Below are 20,875 nucleotides of genomic sequence, written 5' to 3'. Positions count from 1 at the left end.
TCATTGTGGCTGCGGAAGAAACGTTTTTGGGACTATTTAACGCTTCGAACACACCGACTGTGTTTTTGCATCACTGCTGCATAACATTTTGCGCAGCTAGGCAACTATACTGATGCAGGTACCTTTTGCAAATGGTCRCATGCGGTTGGACACATGGAGGAGAGAATAATTTTCGCAGTATCTTCAAAACCGTGTCTTTTTGACACAACTGCTGACAGCTACAGGGACATAAACACAAAAAAAATGCTGCTTGGAGACAAGTGTCCACGATAATAGGATTGCCAGGTCAGTTTAGTAGTGAGCTTGTGCTAGATGTGGCTAGTTAGCGCTAGCTAGCTAGCTAGCTAACCTAGCTTACTAACCTAGCCAATGAGGTGGTCGTTGGTCTCATTGTTGAAAGAGCCTACTCTGCCTATCTTTACTATTTATTATTGTATTTCGCTCCAAAACTGCATTTTGGAGGGAAATTATNTGTAGTAAATGTTTTCTGACAGGCCTAGATTTTGTGGCGTTCATTGGCACAATTATAAAATGTACGGCTCCAGTCTCAAAGAAGTCAAACAACTGGACATCATTGTGACTGCGGCAGAAACGTTTTTGGGACTATTTAAGACTTGGAAGTGGTAGGCTACTGGCGACGGAAGACGGCCCGCCCTCCCATCTCAGATCCGTTTTTATTTTTAACAGAAAGTTGTATGATCCGTATATATATGTATTTTTTTTTGTAGTTCAGTTTTTGGGTAAAACTGTTTCCATCCCGAATAGTAAAATGTGCAAACGTCAATATAACGTTACCATAGAAGTCTGTGTGTAACACGATCTAGCCAGCCAACTTTGTGTTTCCAGGCTGACTGACAGGATCCTATGGTACGTTTTTTTTTTTTTTTTTTTATCTGGCTAACTGACGTTAGTTAACTAGTAACTGGGCGATTCGACAATTACGATAATGTTAAAGTACACACACGACTAGATAGCTATGTAACGTTTAATCTACAGGATGTAGCTAGCTAGGCTTTTGTCTAGCGGAATTMTTGACAACCTGGAACCACAGATAGTAACGACGTAATTTAGCTAGCTAGCTGTGTAGCTAACTGTTAGCTAGCTAGCCAACCGTCTTGCTAAAACAACAATGGATTTGCTAGCGGAGGTCCCTAAAACATGAGCTTTCAAGGCTAGCTAGCATTCACATGAAGTCAGCTAGCTAGACCAGAGTTAACAAGTTAGATCCAGATAAATGGCTAGATAACTATTCAGTAGCTGTAGTGTAAGTATTGCTTTCTGTGTTTAACTAGTAGTTAGATTCCGCTAGCTAGCTAACGTTAGTTAACATGAAACGGCTTTGAACTTTTGATGACAAGCTAACGTTAGCAGGTTAGACTTGTCATTGGCCCCATATATATTGTCATTGGCCCCATATATATTATTATTTTTGGCTAACTATTTACCCTAGTTTAAGAACCGGGTTTGTTCTGTATTTTTTGGCTTGTTATAAACTGATAGTTTCAAACAAACTAGCTAACTAGTTATGATGGCACCCATATGTATGGGTTTTGAAGTCTAACCTGCTATCCTGTCATCAAAAGTTCCAAATCAAATTGTATTAGTCACCTGCGCCGAATACAACAGGTGTAGTAGACCTTCCAGTGAAATGCTTACTTATGAGCCCCTAACCAACAGTGCAGTTTCAAAAAATACGGATATGAATAAGAGATAAAAGTAACAAGTAATTAAAGAGCAGCAGTAAAAAATAACAATATATACAGGGGGGGGTGCTGGTTAGTTGAAGTAGTATGTGCATGTAGGTAGAGTTAATTAAAGTGACTACGCATAGATGACAACAGAGAGTTGGCAGTGGTGTGGGGAGGGGGGTCAATGCAAATAGTCTGGGTAGCCCTTTGACTAGATGTTCAGGAGTCTTATGGCTTGGGGGTAGAAGCTGTTTAGAAGCCTCTTGGACCTAGACTTAGTGCTCCGGTACTGCTTGCCGTGTGGTAGCAGAGAGAACAGTCTATGACTAGGGTGGTGGAGKCTTTGACAATTATTAGGGCCTTCCTCTGACACYGCCTGGTATAGAGGTCCTGGATGGCAGGAAGCTTGGCCCCAGTGATGTACTGGGCCGTTCGCACTACGCTCCATAGTGCCTTGCGGTCGGAGGCCGAGCAGTTGCCATACCAGGCAGTGATGCAACAAGTCAGGATGCTCTCGATGGTGCAGCTGTAGAACCTTTTGAGGATCTGAGGACCCATGCCCAATATTTTCAGTCTCCTGAGGGGGAATAGGTTTTGTYKTGCCCGCTTCACGACTGTCATGGTGTGSTTGGACAAGGCACTATGGTGGTCTGCTTAAAACATGTTGGTATTACACACTCGGACAGGGAGAGGTTGAAAATGTCAGTGAAGACACTTGCTAGTTGGTCAGCGCATGCTCGCAGTACACATCCTGATAATCCGTCTGGCCCTGCGGCCTTGTGAATGTTGACCTGTCTAAAGGTCTTACTCACATCGGCTGTGGAGAGCGTGATCACACTCGTGTCGTGTCACTGGGCAGCTCTCGRTTGTGCTTCCCTTTTGTAGTCTGTAATGGTTTGCAGACCCTGCCACATCCGACGAGCGYCAGAGCCGGTGTACTACAACTCGATCTTAGTCCTGTATTGACGCTTTGCCTGTTTAATGGTTTGTCAGAGGGCATAGCGGGATGTCTTATAAGCTTCCGGGTTAGAGTCCTGCTCCTTGAAAGCGGCAGCTCTAGCCTTTAGCTCAGTGTGGATGCTGYCTGTAATCCATGGCTTCTGGTTGGGGTATGTACGTACGGTCACTGTGGGGACRACGTCATCGATGCACTTATTGATGAAGCCAATGACAGATGTGGTGTCCTCAATGCAAGTGGAGGAATCCCGGGACATATTTCAGTCTGTGCTARCAAAACAGTCATGTAGCTTAGCATCTGCTTCATCTGACCACTTTTTTTGTTGATCTAGTCACGGGTGCTTCCTGCTTTAATTTTTGCTTGTAGACAGGAATAAGGAGGATTTATGGTCAGATTTGCCAAATGGAGGGCGAGGGAGAGCTTTGTATGCATCTTTGTGTGTGGAGTATAGGTGGTCTGGGGTTCTTTTCCCTCTGGTTGCACATTTAACATGCTGATAGAAATTTGGTAAAACTGATTTAAGTTTCCCTGCATTAAAGTCCTCGGCTACTAGGAGCGCCGCCTCTGGGTGAGCGTTTTCTTGTTTGCTTATGGCAGTTTCATGTTAACTAGCTAGCTAGCGGAATCTAACTACTAACGTTAGTTAAACACAGAAAGCAATACTTGCAATTTATTTGGGGTGCCTGATTGATATCAGCTGTGAAGTCCATCATTGTAGTTAATGACTTAAATTTGGACTGTTTTGACTCACAGGAAGAGATGTCAGGAGTAAGTGCGGTGAGCTCGGCGTTGCCTGCGGCTACAACCCGTACCACCTCATTCAAGGGCTCCTGCCCCAGCTCGAAGTATGTGAAGCTGAACGTGGGCGGGGCGCTCTACTACACCACCATGCAGACCCTCACCAAGCAGGACACCATGCTCAAGGCCATGTTCAGCGGTAGGATGGAGGTCCTCACAGACAGCGAAGGTATTKATGATGACATGGGTTGACTGCACCCAGGGTTTCCCAAACCTTTGTCCACTGCCAGGTCTTGACACTCCTGTTCCTTCATGCTGCATAGGATACGATTCTCCCAGGCTAGCTGYCCTTGCATGCCTCCCATCATGTCTTCTGAGATGGCGCTATATGAAGACGCACACGCACAGTCTACTATCGTCACTCTGTTGTCTCTGCCACTTCTCAATGTAATGAGCCCTGTCCTCTGCTGCAGGCTGGATCCTTCTTGACAGGTGTGGGAAGCACTTTGGGACCATTCTGAACTACCTGCGTGACGGTGCTGTACCTCTGCCTGAGATCCGGAGAGAGGTGGAAGAGCTCCTGGCAGAGGCCAAGTATTACCTGGTGCAGGGGTTAGCTGACGAGTGTCATGCTGCCTTACAGGTATTGTGTATCACCTTAACATACTGTAAACACTTACCTGTAATTAATCTCTCTCTTGGTGTCTCTCCTTCTCTGTGTGCTTGTGGCCCATCATGCTGTCATTGAATGATTTGTGTCCTGTTTTCCTCCATGCGTTCAGAACAAAGATATGTATGAGCCCTTCTGTAAAGTGCCCTTGGTCACTTCATCAAAGGAAGAACAGAGACTCATATCTACCTCCAACAAGGTAAAATAAATATATATATCACAATTTACATGTATGATTAGACAGACATGTCACAATATTGTATTCTGTTTGTTTCTCAACACTGACTACCTCTGTGCCTTTTAATTTTGTATTACAGCCCACAGTCAAGCTGTTATACAACAGGAGCAACAACAAGTACTCTTACACCAGGTAAGCTAAACATTGCATATGATTGTGGGAAAATACTTATAATGAGCACATCACTGTGTTTCTTAAATGTATGTGTGAAGGGGATTGTATCAATTATCATTTATTTAACTTGAATAGCACTTTTCATTACAGAAAATAATATCAAAGTGCATAAAAAGTGAAACAAACAAATTAATGTAGATGAAATGTCTCTATTTGGCTTTGGCTGAAAGGCTGGGAGTTGAGGTACTTTGGATTGGAAAGACAGTGTAGCTTCAGCAGAGGGGGCATCGATGTTTCTCACTGGCTGTACCAAAGACAGTCTGACAAACGGGCCCGGAGCTCTTCATCAGTGCACCACATTTGCTTCTCCGACGGTCAGATCCTCCATAGGACCCAGTCCTCCATTGAGGAACATGTAGCACCCACCTGGGTGMTGCCACAGCTGCTGAAAAGAGCACGAAAAGCCACCACATCTTGGCAGTGGTTAAGAACAGTCCCTGAGCCTCTTCTGCCATCTCTAGACACAGCATGCGGTACTTGTTGTAATTCTTCCCGACAGATGAAACAATTAAGCCGGGGCCGCATTATATGAATCCAGACAGCTAATGTTAGCTAGCTATGATCCAAGATAAACTTTTCATCCCAATTCTGAAAATCAGAGTCAAGACCACGAGATGTAAGTGATCAACCCCCAGAGCAGTCGTGTATAGCGATTTAAACCAATTGACAACCATACATTAACATCTGRTGTCATTACCTTTTCACAGCAACTCCGATGACAACATGCTGAAAAACATAGAGCTGTTTGACAAGCTCTCTCTGCGGTTCAACGGCCGTGTGCTCTTCATCAAGGACGTGATCGGGGATGAGATCTGCTGCTGGTCATTCTATGGGCAGGGCCGTAAGATCGCTGAGGTGTGCTGTACCTCCATAGTCTACGCCACAGAGAAGAAGCAAACAAAGGTAATTGGTTTCCCACAGCAAGAGCACAGAAAATGTATGATATGAATGTTGCTTGCTCTGGCAAAAGCATAGACTAGTCTCCTGTTAGTGAGTAGCCTTGTATTTGTACCTAGAGTGGTCTAAGCAGTATAGTCTTTCCTCAGGTGGAGTTCCCAGAGGCTCGTATCTATGAGGAGACACTTAACATCCTGCTGTATGAGTCTCAGGACGGGCGTGGTCCAGACAACGCTCTACTGGAGGCTACAGGGGGCGCTGCTGGCCGATCCCATCACCTGGATGAGGACGAGGAACGGGAACTCATCGAGAGGGTGCGACGCATTCACATCAAACGCCCTGATGACCGCACCCACCACCACCAGTAACTATACCAGCCAACCAACATTATCACCACCAGTAACTATACCAGACAACCAACATTATCACCACCAGTAACTATACCAGACAACCAGCATTATCACCACCAGTAACTATACCAGTGTTGGGTTTCGTTCCTTATGTCTTTCCTTGTCAATCATTGGTTCATTGGTGAAATTAGCATTATGATAATATTTTCAATTAAATCATTCAAAAACCTTTATTAATGCAATTGCAGACAGAAGTTTACAAACAGGAAYATAGCACGCATGTTTCTGAGTAAGTTCTGCATCRAACAAAAGGTCTCAAGTTGTTTTATTAAATTGAAGTCCCGCCTTAGTGATGTCACTGACTACGTCATTACCTTTTTACTCCTGAGACCAAAACCCTATATAAACAATGGCTTTTAGTGGTATCTTAAACTTAGCAGTAAACGTCCACTCCCCAAAGCTGATTTATTGTGGAATGTTTAACTAGTCTCTTATCTCCCACACTCCCCTGCAGAGTTCTGTCTCAGTCACACACAGACAGACAAAGAAAACAACCGTGGAACAATTCTAAACTATATAATGAATATATATATTGTTAATCTATAGTCTAGGACCCTATAAATGTAAAGAGGGAGGGGTCTTATAACCCCTCCCCTTCTATTAATATAACATAAGCATAAACAATTATTCTAATACATCAAACATGTGTACAGCCCCAAATCATGACCGCTAGGTGAATCCTGACACCAACCAACTAACATTATTACCACCAGTAACTATACCAGCCAACCAACATTATCACCACCAGTAAGCCAACCAACATTATCAGCACCAGTAACTATACCAGCCAACCAACATTATCAGCACCATAAGCCAAACACATTGATCAACCACCAGTAACTATACCAGCCAACCAACATTGTCAGTATCCGCAGTGACTATTACCCATCACTGACAGAGAACAAGTGCAATCACACAATACCCACAAGTAACCTCACATCCTTGACATTGACCACAAGTGACCTCTGTGCTTCTGCATCACAGCCACTTATAAACTTTTGCCAGTCTCTAATCATGATTATAAACTGGGTGGTTCGAGCCCTGAATGCTGATTGGCTGACARCCATGGTATATCAGACCGTATACCACGAGTATGACAAAACATTTATTTTTACTACTCTAATTACGTTGGCAGCCAGTTTATAATAGCAATAAGGCACCTCAGAGGTTTGTGGTATATGGCCATACACCACACCCCCTCATGCCTTATTGCTTAAGTAGAGCATGGTTTGGGTGTTACAGTTTGTGTGTTGTCCCAAATGGCTGTATCAGTCTTTTCTAAWCCCTCCATAAGAGCTGTTATTTTTATCAGTGGTCAAAGAAGACTTATTTGACCCCCTGTATTTCCATATGTTTTGTATGTCTCATCTTTGTATGAATGTTGACATGTTACGTGTCCAGTAGGAGATCTGGTGCCTTAAGTCTGTGGGTGTAAGTGCAGCYTACAATCTGATTTACTTTATAGTGTCACTACAACATTGCTTGGAAGTTCATGTATTGTCACAGASTAGCTAGTTCAGGTCAATTGTGTTTCAGTGATTATAGTAATACACTGTGTAACAATACCTTTTCCTACCACTTCAGTTTTTAGAGATGTTTTCTGAGAGAAAAAAGAAACCTGCACGCTGTCTTGCTAGTGTGACTGTTCTTTATTAAGGTTTATGTATTGTCCGCAAGGCCCTTTGTCAGAGCTTTTGTGAGTGTTTTTTAATTTACACCCTTATGTAGACATTGCTCCACCCACAGCGGTTCAATGCATCGAATGGGGTTGGAGTCAAGGACAAATATATGAATTATCTTGAATTGGTGATATATGCAAACTGTATCTAGATGCGAAAGAAACTTACCTATTTAGACGAGGTGCTGGCTAGCGGAGTAGAACATTGTCTGTCCAAACGTTGGATATTAGGTTATTGAATCTGAGCTCCTAGAGTGTACGGCTCCTTTAATTTTTCAAATATGCAAACTGCATTTTATCATGTTTTAGAAATTTGGTGCTTCTATTTTCTGTATGTACTCATTTCATCCAGCAGAGGGTGTTGTGTACAAAGACACTGAACGTGTGCTAAGTTGTTGAAGTTACCCCTAGATGCTGATCTTGGGTCAGTTTTCTATTTCCCCCACTAATGGATAAGGGTTGGGAAGCTGACCCTAGATATTTGCCTAGGGGAACTTTACCCCAGAGCAATATGTTACAACCCACCCCTGAATTGTAAGTGGTGTGAATACATCCACCTTTTATACTGTAGTCATGGATTAATGATTTTTTGGCATCCTAAAGAACCTTTGAGATGCTGGATGTGTAATTAAATGGATGTTATTGCTTCCTGTTACAAGAATTCTTTGAGGGCGACGTTACAAGACAACTTGTTTGGAAGACCGATGGCAAGAAATGAAACCAAGCACATCCAGACAGCAAATGATGTCACAATTTTACACACTTACCTGGGAAATTATTGTTTTTTGCACTGTATTTAACACATTTCTTACAATAAAGATTTTTATGAATACATTAGTTGGTTTTAATGTAAATATGGTACATCTTTGTGAGAAAGTATACAAATGATGACACAGCCTATTGCTTCAAAATCTATTTTAACCATATTGTTTATCTCTATAAAATCTAGTGAAAATATCCCAAAAAACGAACCATATTTTACAAATGAGCCCTAATATAGTAATCACAACTGAGCCCATGTATGTGATGTGTAGCTTAATAACAGGTGAAGTTTTTGTCAGAGTGGAACATCYGTATTTTCTCCACAGTATGAACCATTATGTTGAGATTTCAGTTAATATGAAGGGATTGTGAAATGCTCTTTTGAGTTTTGGTAATATGTCCAACCCTTCTAGAGAGGATGCAGGTTCTCATTTATGATATAAGTCCCAAGATGCCTCAAACCTTGTAGAATTKGATTATTGGGAGGGATCAAGGGATCCAGTTCATTTTTAATCAATGGACAGGACTTTGAGTTGATTCCTGAGTAAATAGAAGAGAAGTGTTCATGTCGTAGCCTACTATTTATCAATAGTTTACAAAACCTATTTGAGAATTTGAGAATTGAATGGCCACACAGTCTTTCAGTTTCATACTCACCACCATCAGATGGCCATTCTTTGCTCTGTAAATCATTGGTCTCCTGGCCACTCTCGAAGTCAACAATCCCCTCTCYGCCAGGCTGGATGTCAAACTTAACACTGCAAACGACCACAACATTAAATAACATTGCATACAATTTTGGCAACAATTAGCATTTTCTTTAGACTACAGTAGTWTTGAGTTGAACACTGGTCTTACCTGCCCTGGACTACTTTATACAGTGCTGCTTGTTGGCCAGCAGACAACTTGGTCAAGGCCTCAAACAGGTAGTCACACTGCAGCACCAGGTCCCCCTGAGCAAATAGACAATGCAACAATAGAAATGCAAATGTTCTACTATTCCATTCTGAAAATAATATGTGCAAAAGCTTAGTAAAAAARTATACATTTGTGCACATCAATGATAAGCGATTTGCGCAGCCAACCTTTTGCTTGATATCCTCACATTGGACATGGAGGATCAGGAAGTTGTCACTCAGSTTGCTGACTGACACACCTGGAAGAACACACAGCCCAGATACTTAGAMCAGTGGTTGAATGAACACAGTGCATTACACTGCGAGAACAAAACTTGATACATGCACACACGCCTAGGCAGCTTTATTCCTCTCAGTGGTGCTAACCTTTGAGGTTGTTGAACTCCACTCTCTGTTTGATCTTGGCCTCCTCCACCAGGTAGCCCGCAGTTCCAATGTAGATCAGCTGTCTGAAGCAAGGCCTGAAGCCATTCCTGTCGTATTTCACCACAGGAACACTACTGTGGGAAGGTATGGAGCTTACTTTAATTTGACCTTAAGGTACATATTTTTTTWWACTTTAACATAGCTTACTTAACTCCATTTGTTTACCTTGATGCGTTCTTGCCGAATCATCTGATAGGCTTTTATGTGGATGTCTTCCTCACCTGACCAGATAAGGCAACTGGTCAAAAATGCTGGTCATTATCACCGTGGCTGTCTGTAAGAGGCGCACAATTGGGCACATTCATCAGCACAAGGTCTCAGCCTCACTTATCCTGGTGTCCACAAATGGTCTGCACACATTGTGAGGGTAAGTTCTCTTTTCTTCCTTTGAATAGGGAACTGGTCAATCCCTTGATTTGTAACTGGAAATGGTGTAAGCAAACACAACTGAGATGTATAGTGTGATTGAGGTGAGCCCTATAGTCAAATAGGGTACAAACCTGCATTAAATGGCTTGTAGGGTAGGCCTACCTGTGATTCCTTGTACGTACTTCCGTAAAATGTGCTGGGTGTAGAGTTTCCTCGACATCTGTGAGGCCTACGAGTACAAATGTATGTAATGGGTGTACAGTATACTCATTACAGAGGAGACTGGTGGGAGAAACTATAGGAGGGCGGGCTCATTGTAATGGCTAGAATGAAATAAATGGAACGGATGTGTTTTCCATGTGTTTGATATCGTTCCATTTATTCCATTACAATGAGCCCATCCTCCTATAGCTCCTCCCACCATCCTCCTCTGACTCATACCATGACACACAGGTGTGTAAAATAAGTTTAGAGAAAGTATTAAAGCACAGTCAATTCCCTATTGAGACTCACTTACTGCATAATGGGGGGAGGGGTTAGCCAAGTGTTCTTGTCCAGAACTGTTTTAGGTAGATTCTCCTTGAGCCGTGTGAGGTAGGTTTGYCTGACTAACGCCAAGTAGTCTGCGTTGTCAACACAGGCTGGCTGATTTCTGGTCATGAAGCCCTTGATGAACCTACRAAGTACAACTGATTTTGAGGAGTATTTGTGGTAGATGTTGACCCTTTGTCTTTTGAGATATCTTCTGATCTTTGTCTCTTACTTAATKACCTTGACAGTCCAGGCTCTCTTCCTCTCTCTCCTGGCCTTCATGCTTCTCCAGCATGTCTCAATCTTAGTAGCTAATGAGACAACCAGACAGCTGATTAAGTCATAGTCTTGTATATCATATTATACTACTTCCAAGAAAGTCAAAGTAGAGACCTGCTTCTCTCTGTCTCATGTAGTCTCCCTTCACGCTGTATGTAGCCTTTGTACTTTGCCTGGATCCTTGTAGCTGTAACATGAAATTACATGTAAAACCTGACTTCTTCCCAATCMAATGCCATTTAACAATCAAATTCCAGAATTGATTGGTCTGTGATCTGTTGTTTGAGAAGCTAGAGCCAGTACCCACCCAGCTTATGCTTGCAGACCTCAAAGGCATCTTCGGTGGCGAGCAGAGTTCTGAGGTGACAGATGAAGATCTTGGTCCTTTTGTATCATAAATGAAAGACAAGCCAGTGAGAAACAGCCAGACTGTGTTACCAGGTGAACCCAAACCCATAATCCTGGAGACCACCTCACCTGCCCATCTTGTACTACGCAGGCTTGTAGCCCAGGTGCTTGATCAGGCACTCCACACCCTCTGCGTCTGTATCTTTCCAGCTAGGCCAGGTGTCTGAACACAGGGGCTTGTACCTGACAGAGACAACAGGAAACACTAGAGTGTTCCACAAACTAATGCAGCTATGTATCATAGCAGTTTATGCTGGACAGAGAGCAACTGCACACTATCTACAGAACTGTGAAGTGCAGGTTGTGTTGACTCTGCAGGAAGATCTCATATCTCCAGCAGGAAGCGAAGCCAGCCCGTCTGACCCTCAGGTGCTCCATCAGCCCCAGGTACTTCACCTGGTGTCTCACCAACACGTCAAAGCGCCCTGCAGGAGGCGAGAGAGGTCACAAGGCTACATGCACTATGAATAAATGTACCAAGTAACACTTTGTAGGGCATGCATGGGTCAGGTTCTGTTTGGTGTAATGGCCTCTACTGAGTATGTATGTGTGTTGRGTTTAGACTAGTAGACTGTGGTTGGTAGTTAAGGTGATGAGGCCTCACCTGGCTCCTTGCCTTCGTTGGGCTTCATACAGCGGACGTACCAGGRCTCCTTAGACATAAGCATCTCCGTCAGGCTGCTCTTAAACTGAGTGGCCACTTGAGAAGACAGACAATGATGATAAATATAGAAACTCATGGCAAGACCGGATSACTTTGGTGGCTCGTGTTATCAGAAAGTCTCTTTACTGTTTCAGGTCTCTTCTTGCTGTCTGGCTCAGTGGTGGGAAAGCAGTGTTTGATGATGGCATTCTTAGACTGACGCATAACCTAGTGGAAAGGTGGAAACATCCCCCAGTTAACAAATRGATAAACATCAACGCATCGTTCAACACTACAACATTTTAACAACAATTAAGCTCAACTAAGACTCTGGCACACTTAGGCAGTGTAAAATATGCAGGATGAACGATGAAGAACGGTCTTTTCAAAGCCAAGAGGCAGTAGAACAAACACTCCCATAGTCCTCCCCCTTAACAGTCATGTCAGTCTATCCCAAAGCAATGCTTAACAATCAGCTCTTCTATAATTCACAGGTGTGCTTAACAATGAATAATATAGCAGTCGGCAGGAAGCAGATTCCTGACCGCAGCAGTGCCAGTGAGAGCCCTGGACACACCTCTTTAATGTTCCTGTACAGGAGATTGTTATTTTTGTCCAGGAATCCTGGAGAAACAGAGGTATAGTGGAGAGTAGGCTGTTAACAGTGAGAGAAAAAGTGATGAGAAGTAGTGGAGACTCCTGGGAGGCTTACTGAAATAATATCAGAGAGACAAGAAACTGGGTTAATAAATGCTACTGGAATGTGGGGAGCATGAAGTGTGTGTGAGAGGAAGGGCTATGATGTTGGGGAACTCATCTCTCACCGACCACACAATATGTGACTTCCCCTGCGTAGTGTAAGAGGCGGGAGTCTCCTCGTTCCAGAGTCTTCCGGGTCGTTCGGTCAGCCAGCTTGTGTCTGCAGGATGTGGACAGAGAGAGAAGAGGATGTTCTAGTCCGGTGTTAGAGGCAAACCGTGACTCCTCCATCCTCAGCTGTCAGTTGTTGAGCTCAGCATTGGAAAATGGGTCTTGTTAGGAATGTGTTACAATGCTCTATGTGAGACGGGTGGATGTGACAAAATGGGGGTGATCGCCCATCTCCTCCAGAAAAGTAATTTTTTATTTTTACAGGCAAGTCAGTTAAGAACAAATTCTTATTTTCAATGATGGCCTAGGAACAGTGGGTTAACTGCCTTGTTCAGGGGCAGAATGACAGATTTTTACGTTGTGTTAAAGGAATTTTAATTCCTATATGTTTATCAACCAATTCAATTAAAACACTCTGCCCATACATAAGAATTTGTAAGATACTTATCAGCATTAAATGTACAGAAACCAGTCTTAAAATCAATCAATCAATAGCGTTTATTCTCGAGAGTACTGATCATATTACAATTTACATCAGGTTATATAATAAAGATGATGTCATAGGTTTTAATGTCCATCCTCCTCTCGGATACAATGGCAGTATAGTTAGCGTTCTCATCACTGTCTGCCACCTGTTAAATAATCYGCCACCAACCCAAGGTCTTTCCACTCCCTGGGTAGACACATCATTCAAGCCTCTCTGAAGATAAACCCATTCTTTCTAACAAGGAACACATTACATTCAGCATTATGATTATAATARRATTMATTCATACAGTAACATAGTAGTATTCTGTAGCGTTCTCATTCTGTTTAATTCTAAGTCAAATGTATACATATATTAGTCATTATTCACAAAAATCCCATAACAGTTGTCAGCTCGGGGGTTCGATCTTGCAACTTTTCGGTTATTAGTCCAACGCTCTAACCACTAGGCTACCTGTTGCCCGCCCAGGACGTAGACACTCTTAATCCTAGTAGAGAGGAGACTGAACGTGTAGAGCTCAACCAATCCAAATCTATTGTCTGCCTGACTACATTTCTGTCTGACCATCAGTCGGTCTCTACTCACTAGCACTGAAATTATGCCTTTAAATTTCTCCTCCACCAGGTCACAGATTATCTTGTTGTTGAAGTATGGCACTGGCACCCACTGAAAAACAACAATACAAAACACGCTTTATATCTGAAGATGTGTAGGCCAATCTGAGATTTTAGTAAAAGAGGAGTATCTTCTTCAATCCCCTCCATCTCGTACTCCTGCTCTGACTTCAGGGTCAGCTGGATGAAGAGCAGCTGCAGTTTCTCGATACAGTAGTTGATGCAGAACTGCTCAAAGCTGAAACAGTCAAGTCACTAGGCTCATAATCTCTGACACTAAAATTCACTGTCCAAAACTGACAAACTGTGTCTCCCCTCACCTGTTCACATTAAACACCTCAAACCCATAGATGTCCAGCAGACCAATCACTGTCTTCCTGGAGCAATCCTACATGGATGCACAATACCAGTCAGCCTCCTATGTCTACTTACTGTATATCCTATACCTGTTAACAGCGTCTAAATTGGTTAGATTTAGTATTAGGGACATTATCACTCATTGGTGGAGCACTGAAGAGGGACACTCACCTTGTTTGCTAAAGATTCATTGAGCTCGTTGACCAGCCAGGTGAACGTGCGGCCATAGATGGCTTTGGCTAGAGCGTCCCTGGCATATACTGCATGGTCAATGGTGAAGGGACTGAGCACCTGACCAGAACAGCAGACAAACCACAGAGATTGGCTTTACTGTGGTGGTAAAGTTTTATGAATAACTCTGCAAAACAGTAGCATCTTCCTCACCTCCTCTAACCTTGCCTCAACCTTCCTGTGGGTCAATCCAACCTGTATCACCTGTGCAGGAATRCCTAGCAACTACACAATAGAAAAACAACCAATCACACATCACCAAATACTCTCATTGCGAATGAAAAGTTGTAATAATGTCTGAAAATAGAGAGTACTCTGGCAGTTTTCTGTGGTATAAGTACTGCTAAATTGAGTGACTGTCCATTAGTGTGTAGTWTKCTGTCAGAATATGTCTCACCTWGGACAGCCAATGTATCTCTRGACTGCTGTTGAGAGTGGCGTATCCCAGAGTGTCAGCCACAAACTTAACATTTCCCAGGTGAAGTACACTAGCAATGATTGCAAACAGGCTCTACATCATCGGCCAGAGAAGATAYCGGTTGGTCATAAGTGATAATTCATGATAAATGATATGATAGAGAGATTAGGACTCACCTCTATATTGCTCTCACTGAACTCTATGACACTGAGGGCTTTCCGTACCGTCTTCCAGTCACTCTTGTCATTGATTGAGCTGACTTTGGCACATTCCCCCTGGATGAGACAGGAGATAACTGTCTTGATGATGCCGGCCCACTCCATGGAAACGTTGATTGTTCGTCTCTTTTATACATATTCATACTGTTCAATTGTAAAGGTCCTCACCTGTACCAGGTAGCTGTAGCATTGATAAGTTACCTCTCCCACCTGTACCAGGTAGCTGTAGCATTGATAAGTTACCTCTCCCACCTGTACCAGGTAGCTGTAGCATTGACAGTTCCTCTCCCACCTGTACCAGGTAGCTGTAGCATTGATAAGTTACCTCTCCCACCTGTACCAGGTAGCTGTAGCACTGACAGTTCCTCTCCTCCCTCCACTAGCTGGTAGAAGATGTGGAAGTGTCTCTCTCCATGGTTCTGATGCACCACCCGGGAYTTCTCCAGTAGATAACTGAGGATGTGGCCACCAACAGCTTCCCCCTAGGGGGAGGACAGACCATTAAAGATCGAACAGTCATTGACGTGCGGATTTGTTTTAATGTTCCTCTGATGTTTTACTATGGGAATTCTGTGCTCAACCTCTTGGCACTTACCACGTGATCAAACTGAATGTCCATGTACTTCCCAAAGTGKYTTGAGTTGTCATTCTTCAGGGTTTTGGTATTTCCAATGTAGAAGGCCAGCATCCCGGAGTCGCCTCTTCACTGTTGACATTGATTCTGGTGTTTTGCTGGTATGATTAAATGAAGCTGCCAGTTAAGGACTTGTGAGGCGTCTGTTTCTCAAACTAGACACTCTAATGTACTTGTCATCTACTTAAACCGATAAAAATATGTACTCTCTCAGAGCTAAACTCAGCAAAAAAAGAAACGTCCTCTCACTGTCAACTGCGTTTATTTTCAGCAAACTTAAYGTGTAAATGTTTGTATGAACATAAGATTCAACAACTGAGACATGAACTGAACAAGTTCCACAGACATGTGACTAACAGAAATTGAATAACAGTAACAGTCAGTATCTGGTGTGGCCACCAGCTGCATTAAGTACTGCAGTGCATCTCCTCCTCATGGACTACACCAGATTTGCCAGTTCTTGCTGTGAGATGTTACCCCACTCTTCCACCAAGTTCCCGGACATTTCTGGGGGGAATGGGCCTGCCTCACCGCCGATCCAACAGGTCCCAGCGTCTAAATGACGATGAGATCCAGGCTTCTTCGCTGACCATGGCAGAACAATGACATTCCTGTCCTTGCAGGGAAATCACACACAGAACGAGCAGTATGGCTGGTGGCATTGTCATGCGGAGGGTCATGTCAGGATGAGCCTGCAGGAAGGGTACGCAACATGAGGGAGGAGGATGTCTTCCTGTAACGCACGCGTTGAGAATTGCCTGTAATGAAAACAAGCTTCCGATGATCTGTGACAACCGCCCCAGAACATGACGGACCCTCCACCTCCAAATCGATCCCGCTCTAGAAGTACAGGCCTCGGTGTAACGCTCATTCCTTTGTGATAAACACAAATCAACCATCACCCCTGGTGGAAAAACCACAACTAGTCAGTGAAGAGCAACTTTTGTCGTCCCTGTCTGGTCGCGACGGTGAGTTTGTGCCCATAGGGCGACGTTGTTACGGTGAGTCTGGTAAGGAACCTGCCTTACAACAGGCCTACAAGCCTCAGTCCAGCCTCTCTCAGCCTATTGGCGGACAGTTTGAGCACTGATGGAGGGATTGTGCGTTCCTGGTGGTAACTTGGACGTTTTGTTGTTGCCATGCCTGTACTTGTCCCGCAGGAGTGATGTTCGGTGTACCTGATTCCTGTGCAGGTGTTGTTACACGTGGTCTGCCACTGCGAGGACGATCGATTGTCCGTCCTGTCTCCCTGTAGCACTGTCTTAGCGTCTCACAGTACAGACATTGCAATTTATTGCCCTAGCCACATCTGCAGTCCTCATGCCACCTTGCAGCATGCCTAAGGCACGTTCACGCAGATGAGCAGGGACCCTGGGCATCTTTCTTTTGGTGTTTTTCAGAGTCAGTAGAAAGGCCTCTTTAGTGTCCTAAGTTTTCATAACTGTGACCTTAAGACACTAACAGCTTACAGACGGTAGGCAATTAACGACCGTTCCACAGATGCATGTTCATTAATTGTTTATGGTTYCTTGAACAAGCATGGGAAACAGTGTTTAAACCCTTTACAGTGAAGATCTGTGAAGCTATTTGGATTTTTACAAATTATCTTTGAAAGACAGGGTCCTGAACGTTTCTTTTTTTGCTGAGTTTATATGTGTATCTTCTGAGCTACAGTGAATAGTTTACTATAGGAGCTGTGTGGTAAACGTAGGGGCATGATTTGAAAGCTCATGGTCCGAAGGCTCACACCCAGACCTCCACCATGCTACCAGAAGACACAGAAGTCTAAAGCTGCCTAAAACACGAGCCCTCCAGGAGGTGTTTCTGAGAACACATGGGGGCAGAGAAGTGCAAAAAACATTTTCAATCCACCACTCTAAGAAAAAAAAAAACCTTCCTCTTCCAACCCCCATTCTCCCACCCTCTACCTGGCACAGCAACCTGTCACATCTTACATGGTTGCCAGCTCTGCAACACTGAAAACCTMTTTTATTCAATTCTATAGTACTTTTTCCCCTGAACTGCAAGAAAGGCTTTTTCAATTTTCTGTAATGTTGGGAAAACATCCATTAAAAGATGCCCCTCCAATCCATYTTGTATGTGAAAAGCATTTTTGGTCATGTGAATAAGAAGGTGGAAACCTTTTTAAAGAGCAGTCTACAATCCAGTTCACACATTCAGCCAGTATGTCTATTCAGTAATTATTCATTAGAAAACATTCAACGTCACAGTCAATTTCACACTCAGCAGTCAAAACACAAAAGAGTTTTGGCCTATTTACTGCAAGCAGGGTAATGCTGAGGGGAACGACAGAGCAAGAGAAAGCACAACAGGGGGTTTGGGTGACGGTTGGGTGATGGGGGGGTGTATTCTTCTAATATGTGAACCCCAAAATCAAGTATTTATATGTCAAGGAACAGACTATAAGGAGAAGTAATGGTCTCAAACTTGCTGAGCTATGACACCTATAGTTATCATGAGGAACAAAACAATAGAACATATTTTTTAGTCTTCTGATTTCATTACTACTGAATTGTTATTCCGTTCCTCAAGGAATGTGGGTAACTGGGTTAGGGATGTGGAAGAGGTGGGGGGTTGATTTCTCCCACCTTTGAGCTACTATTTATTTTGCACTCTCCTCCCCTCCAGAATCCCTCCCTCCGATCTCCTCCCAGCCCAGCATCATGTTAAACCAATGAGACAGGTGAACAACATCACTGAAGGCGCCCCATTTGAGATGTCAGAATCAATCTGACAAAACAGAAGGAGGCGATGGGGTTCAAACCTCCCTTTCTCCCTTCCTTAACATAAACAAGGGAACTGGACCCTTCTTATCCACATTGAACGTGAAAATGTCTTGAAATTCCATTCTCTCGCTCTGTGCGCGAGTACGCGCGTACATGCTTGTGTGAAATAAAGTTTATCTTTGCACTTGTTTGACACACTCTTAATTGCTGAAAACGGAAGGACCATTAAATGATACACATTAATGGTACCTAATGGTAATGGCAAACAGGCGAGAGTGACATCTTTTCAAAAAGTCTGAAACAGGTGATAACTCACACAAAGAATGGAGAGAGACAGGGATGTAGAGAGACAGGGATGTAGAGAGACAGGGATGTAGAGAGACAGGGATGTAGAGAGACAGGGATGTAGAGAGACAGGGATGTGGAGAAGTATATAGAGAGAGAGGGATTTGGAGTGAGAGGGTGGAGAGAGAGAGGGGGGATGGAGAGAAAGAGGGATAGAGAGAGATATTTGGAGAGAAATAGATGTGGGTAGAGAGGGATGACACTAGCAAAGGTGGAAAATGAACAACAACACACCTATATTTAATGGCAGGCTAAAGCGGAACAGGAAAGCCTATCTGACCAAGCGGCCATCACCCCAGAGGCCAGCCCATTGTCCCAGGCTCTCCACTTTGGGACAGGATCCTGTTACTCTGTCACAAAGTGGSCGTTAGGCTCCTGAAAGAGAGCACTCCTCATGGGCCACAGACTGACACCACACATCACATCACCCATGGCAACACACACATGTTTWGGGGGCTCCAGGTGTCCAGAGAAACCTGAGAGTCACGGTTCTGTATCTCATCCTACAATGGTTCCTTTTTATAGCTTCAATTGTAGAGATCAAGTACAGCATACTATAATGTGGTAGAAAACAGTACCATAAACAGTATGTATTTTACCACTGTATTAGATATTTTTTTTATCAAGCTTGGGAAGGTTTGAGTTAAAGGTGGTGGTTCTTCAATAGTGGTGAGAGGCATACTACGCTAATTGCTCCTGTAAGTCACTCTGAGGGTCTGCTCAATGACAACAAATAATAAATAACTATTGGGGATACAGTTATTTTTGTCTTTGCAACTTTTCCAAATATGCCGTTCATAATTCAAACGAGGGAAAGCCACAGACACATAAAACAACAAAAGCAGTAATTTACTCTCACTCATCTCCAAAGCCATGTGAGTATGGTTGATCTGTCTTGTAATGGATCAACAACTATAGAACTATCGTACGTTGCAGTAAAGAGGGACTTGTCCTGGAGCTGTTCTAGCACTGAGGAACTCTCATTTCTGGCTTTTCTTTAGCCTTGGTCGACTCGACGAGGGTTTGTCCCTTTGACACCCGTTATACCATTGTCACACTTGCTGATTTCCTTGTCTCTGTATCTTTCAATGTGTCTCTGACAGCTGGCAGTGTATTCTCTGGGGTGTGTCAGCGGATTTCGTGGGTGAAGTTTTCCATTGGTGTTAGTATGTTACTTTTCTGGTGGTGCGTTGTTTGTCTGGTTCTGTCTATGTCTGAGTTCATGAGCTTGGACACGTTGGTACACGCATGCTGAGACTGCTGAAGACATTTGCCTGTTACATTTGTGAGCTTGCTACGCTAGTCTATGCTATGCTTGGGATGATAATTGATGCTGAAGCTTTTATTTGTTATTATGTGGTTAGCTGGCATCATTTGTATGCCTGATTTGTATTTTATTTGCTTTTTTTTTTTTTTTGCTTGTACCTTTCAGCTTTGCTGAGTAATCCCTTTAATGCTTGAGTACATTGCGAGTCATTGTCTGGGATTTTTTTATTTTTACTGTGATAGGATCATGCCATGCTGAGACATGCATGCTTGTAGACATATACATTGAGACTTACTTCTGTGTATACTCCTGTCTAGGGATCTTTTTTTAATTTTTGGTTTATTTACTGAATTGTAGACGTTTTATGATCAGTTGCTTGTAGACACGTGAGACCTTTGATTTGCATGCTGTTAGTTCTTAGATGTATGCTGATGACACGCTGAGAGCATGCACTGCTGGAGACATGTCTGAGAACATGTGAAGTTCATGCTGAGACACGCTGAGAACATGCATGCTGAGAACACGCTGAGACCATGCATCGCTGAGACCATTGATATGCTGCTTGACGCTGAGATAGGCATATGTGAGTACATACGCTCAGTACGATGGCTGTCTGAGACACGTGAAGCATGATGAGCTGAGATCACAGGCTGAGTGATGCATGCTGAGACACGGTTCTTGAAGACATTGCTGCTGGAAGACCAATACTGAGCTAGTTGGCTAATGGAGAGTCTCTAGAATGTTAGTTCATCATTCATGAAGCCTAGGCAGGAAGGTCTTATTCAGTGCTTCACATGAGTGTCCATTGACACACACTGTGTGTTTGTGTGGGTGTGTGTGTGTGCATGCATGGGTGTGTGCGTCAGTGTGTGTATGCGTGCCTGTAAAACATAAGGATTCA

The 20,875-nt window shown here is 43.4% G+C and overlaps 2 protein-coding genes and 1 pseudogene across 5 annotated transcripts in view; 2 read left to right on the top strand and 1 right to left on the bottom strand.

The window, feature by feature from the left end:
- The first annotated feature begins 486 nt into the window (after window positions 1–486).
- On the top strand, window positions 487–18,437 carry LOC111980972 (BTB/POZ domain-containing adapter for CUL3-mediated RhoA degradation protein 3). Of its 4 annotated transcripts, none has more exons than XM_024012068.2 (8): window positions 487–867; window positions 3,400–3,613; window positions 3,858–4,027; window positions 4,167–4,253; window positions 4,372–4,424; window positions 5,174–5,369; window positions 5,513–5,727; window positions 18,265–18,436. In XM_024012068.2, exons 1-8 carry the CDS (start codon window positions 865–867, stop codon window positions 18,368–18,370), a joined length of 1,044 nt encoding a protein of 347 aa, XP_023867836.1. In that variant the 5' UTR covers window positions 487–864; the 3' UTR covers window positions 18,371–18,436. The 4 variants fall into 4 exon arrangements, 3 of the variants coding, with proteins under 3 accessions (XP_023867836.1, XP_023867838.1, XP_070305610.1); XR_011481783.1 differs by lacking the exon at window positions 18,265–18,436 and adding an exon at window positions 7,909–8,283 and having other exon boundaries at window positions 492–867; window positions 5,513–7,842; XM_024012070.2 differs by lacking the exon at window positions 487–867 and adding an exon at window positions 889–1,264 and having other exon boundaries at window positions 18,265–18,437.
- LOC111980463 (unconventional myosin-Ic-like) lies at window positions 8,799–15,669 on the bottom strand (annotated as a pseudogene).
- LOC111980971 (forkhead box protein N4-like) overlaps window positions 9,555–20,875 on the top strand; it is a 24,106-nt gene continuing 12,785 nt past the window's right edge. The window contains exons 1-2 of the mRNA XM_070449508.1: window positions 9,555–9,640; window positions 9,786–9,923. The gene's annotated coding sequence lies outside the window, so the exon portion shown is untranslated. The remainder of the gene's footprint in view (window positions 9,641–9,785; window positions 9,924–20,875) is intronic.

Source organism: Salvelinus sp. IW2-2015, linkage group LG20 (assembly GCF_002910315.2).
Source record: "Salvelinus sp. IW2-2015 linkage group LG20, ASM291031v2, whole genome shotgun sequence".
In the NCBI taxonomy this organism is placed as follows: domain Eukaryota; kingdom Metazoa; phylum Chordata; class Actinopteri; order Salmoniformes; family Salmonidae; genus Salvelinus; species Salvelinus sp. IW2-2015.
Note: the sequence above shows the minus strand (reverse complement) of the source record. Positions and strands in the feature narration are given on the sequence as shown.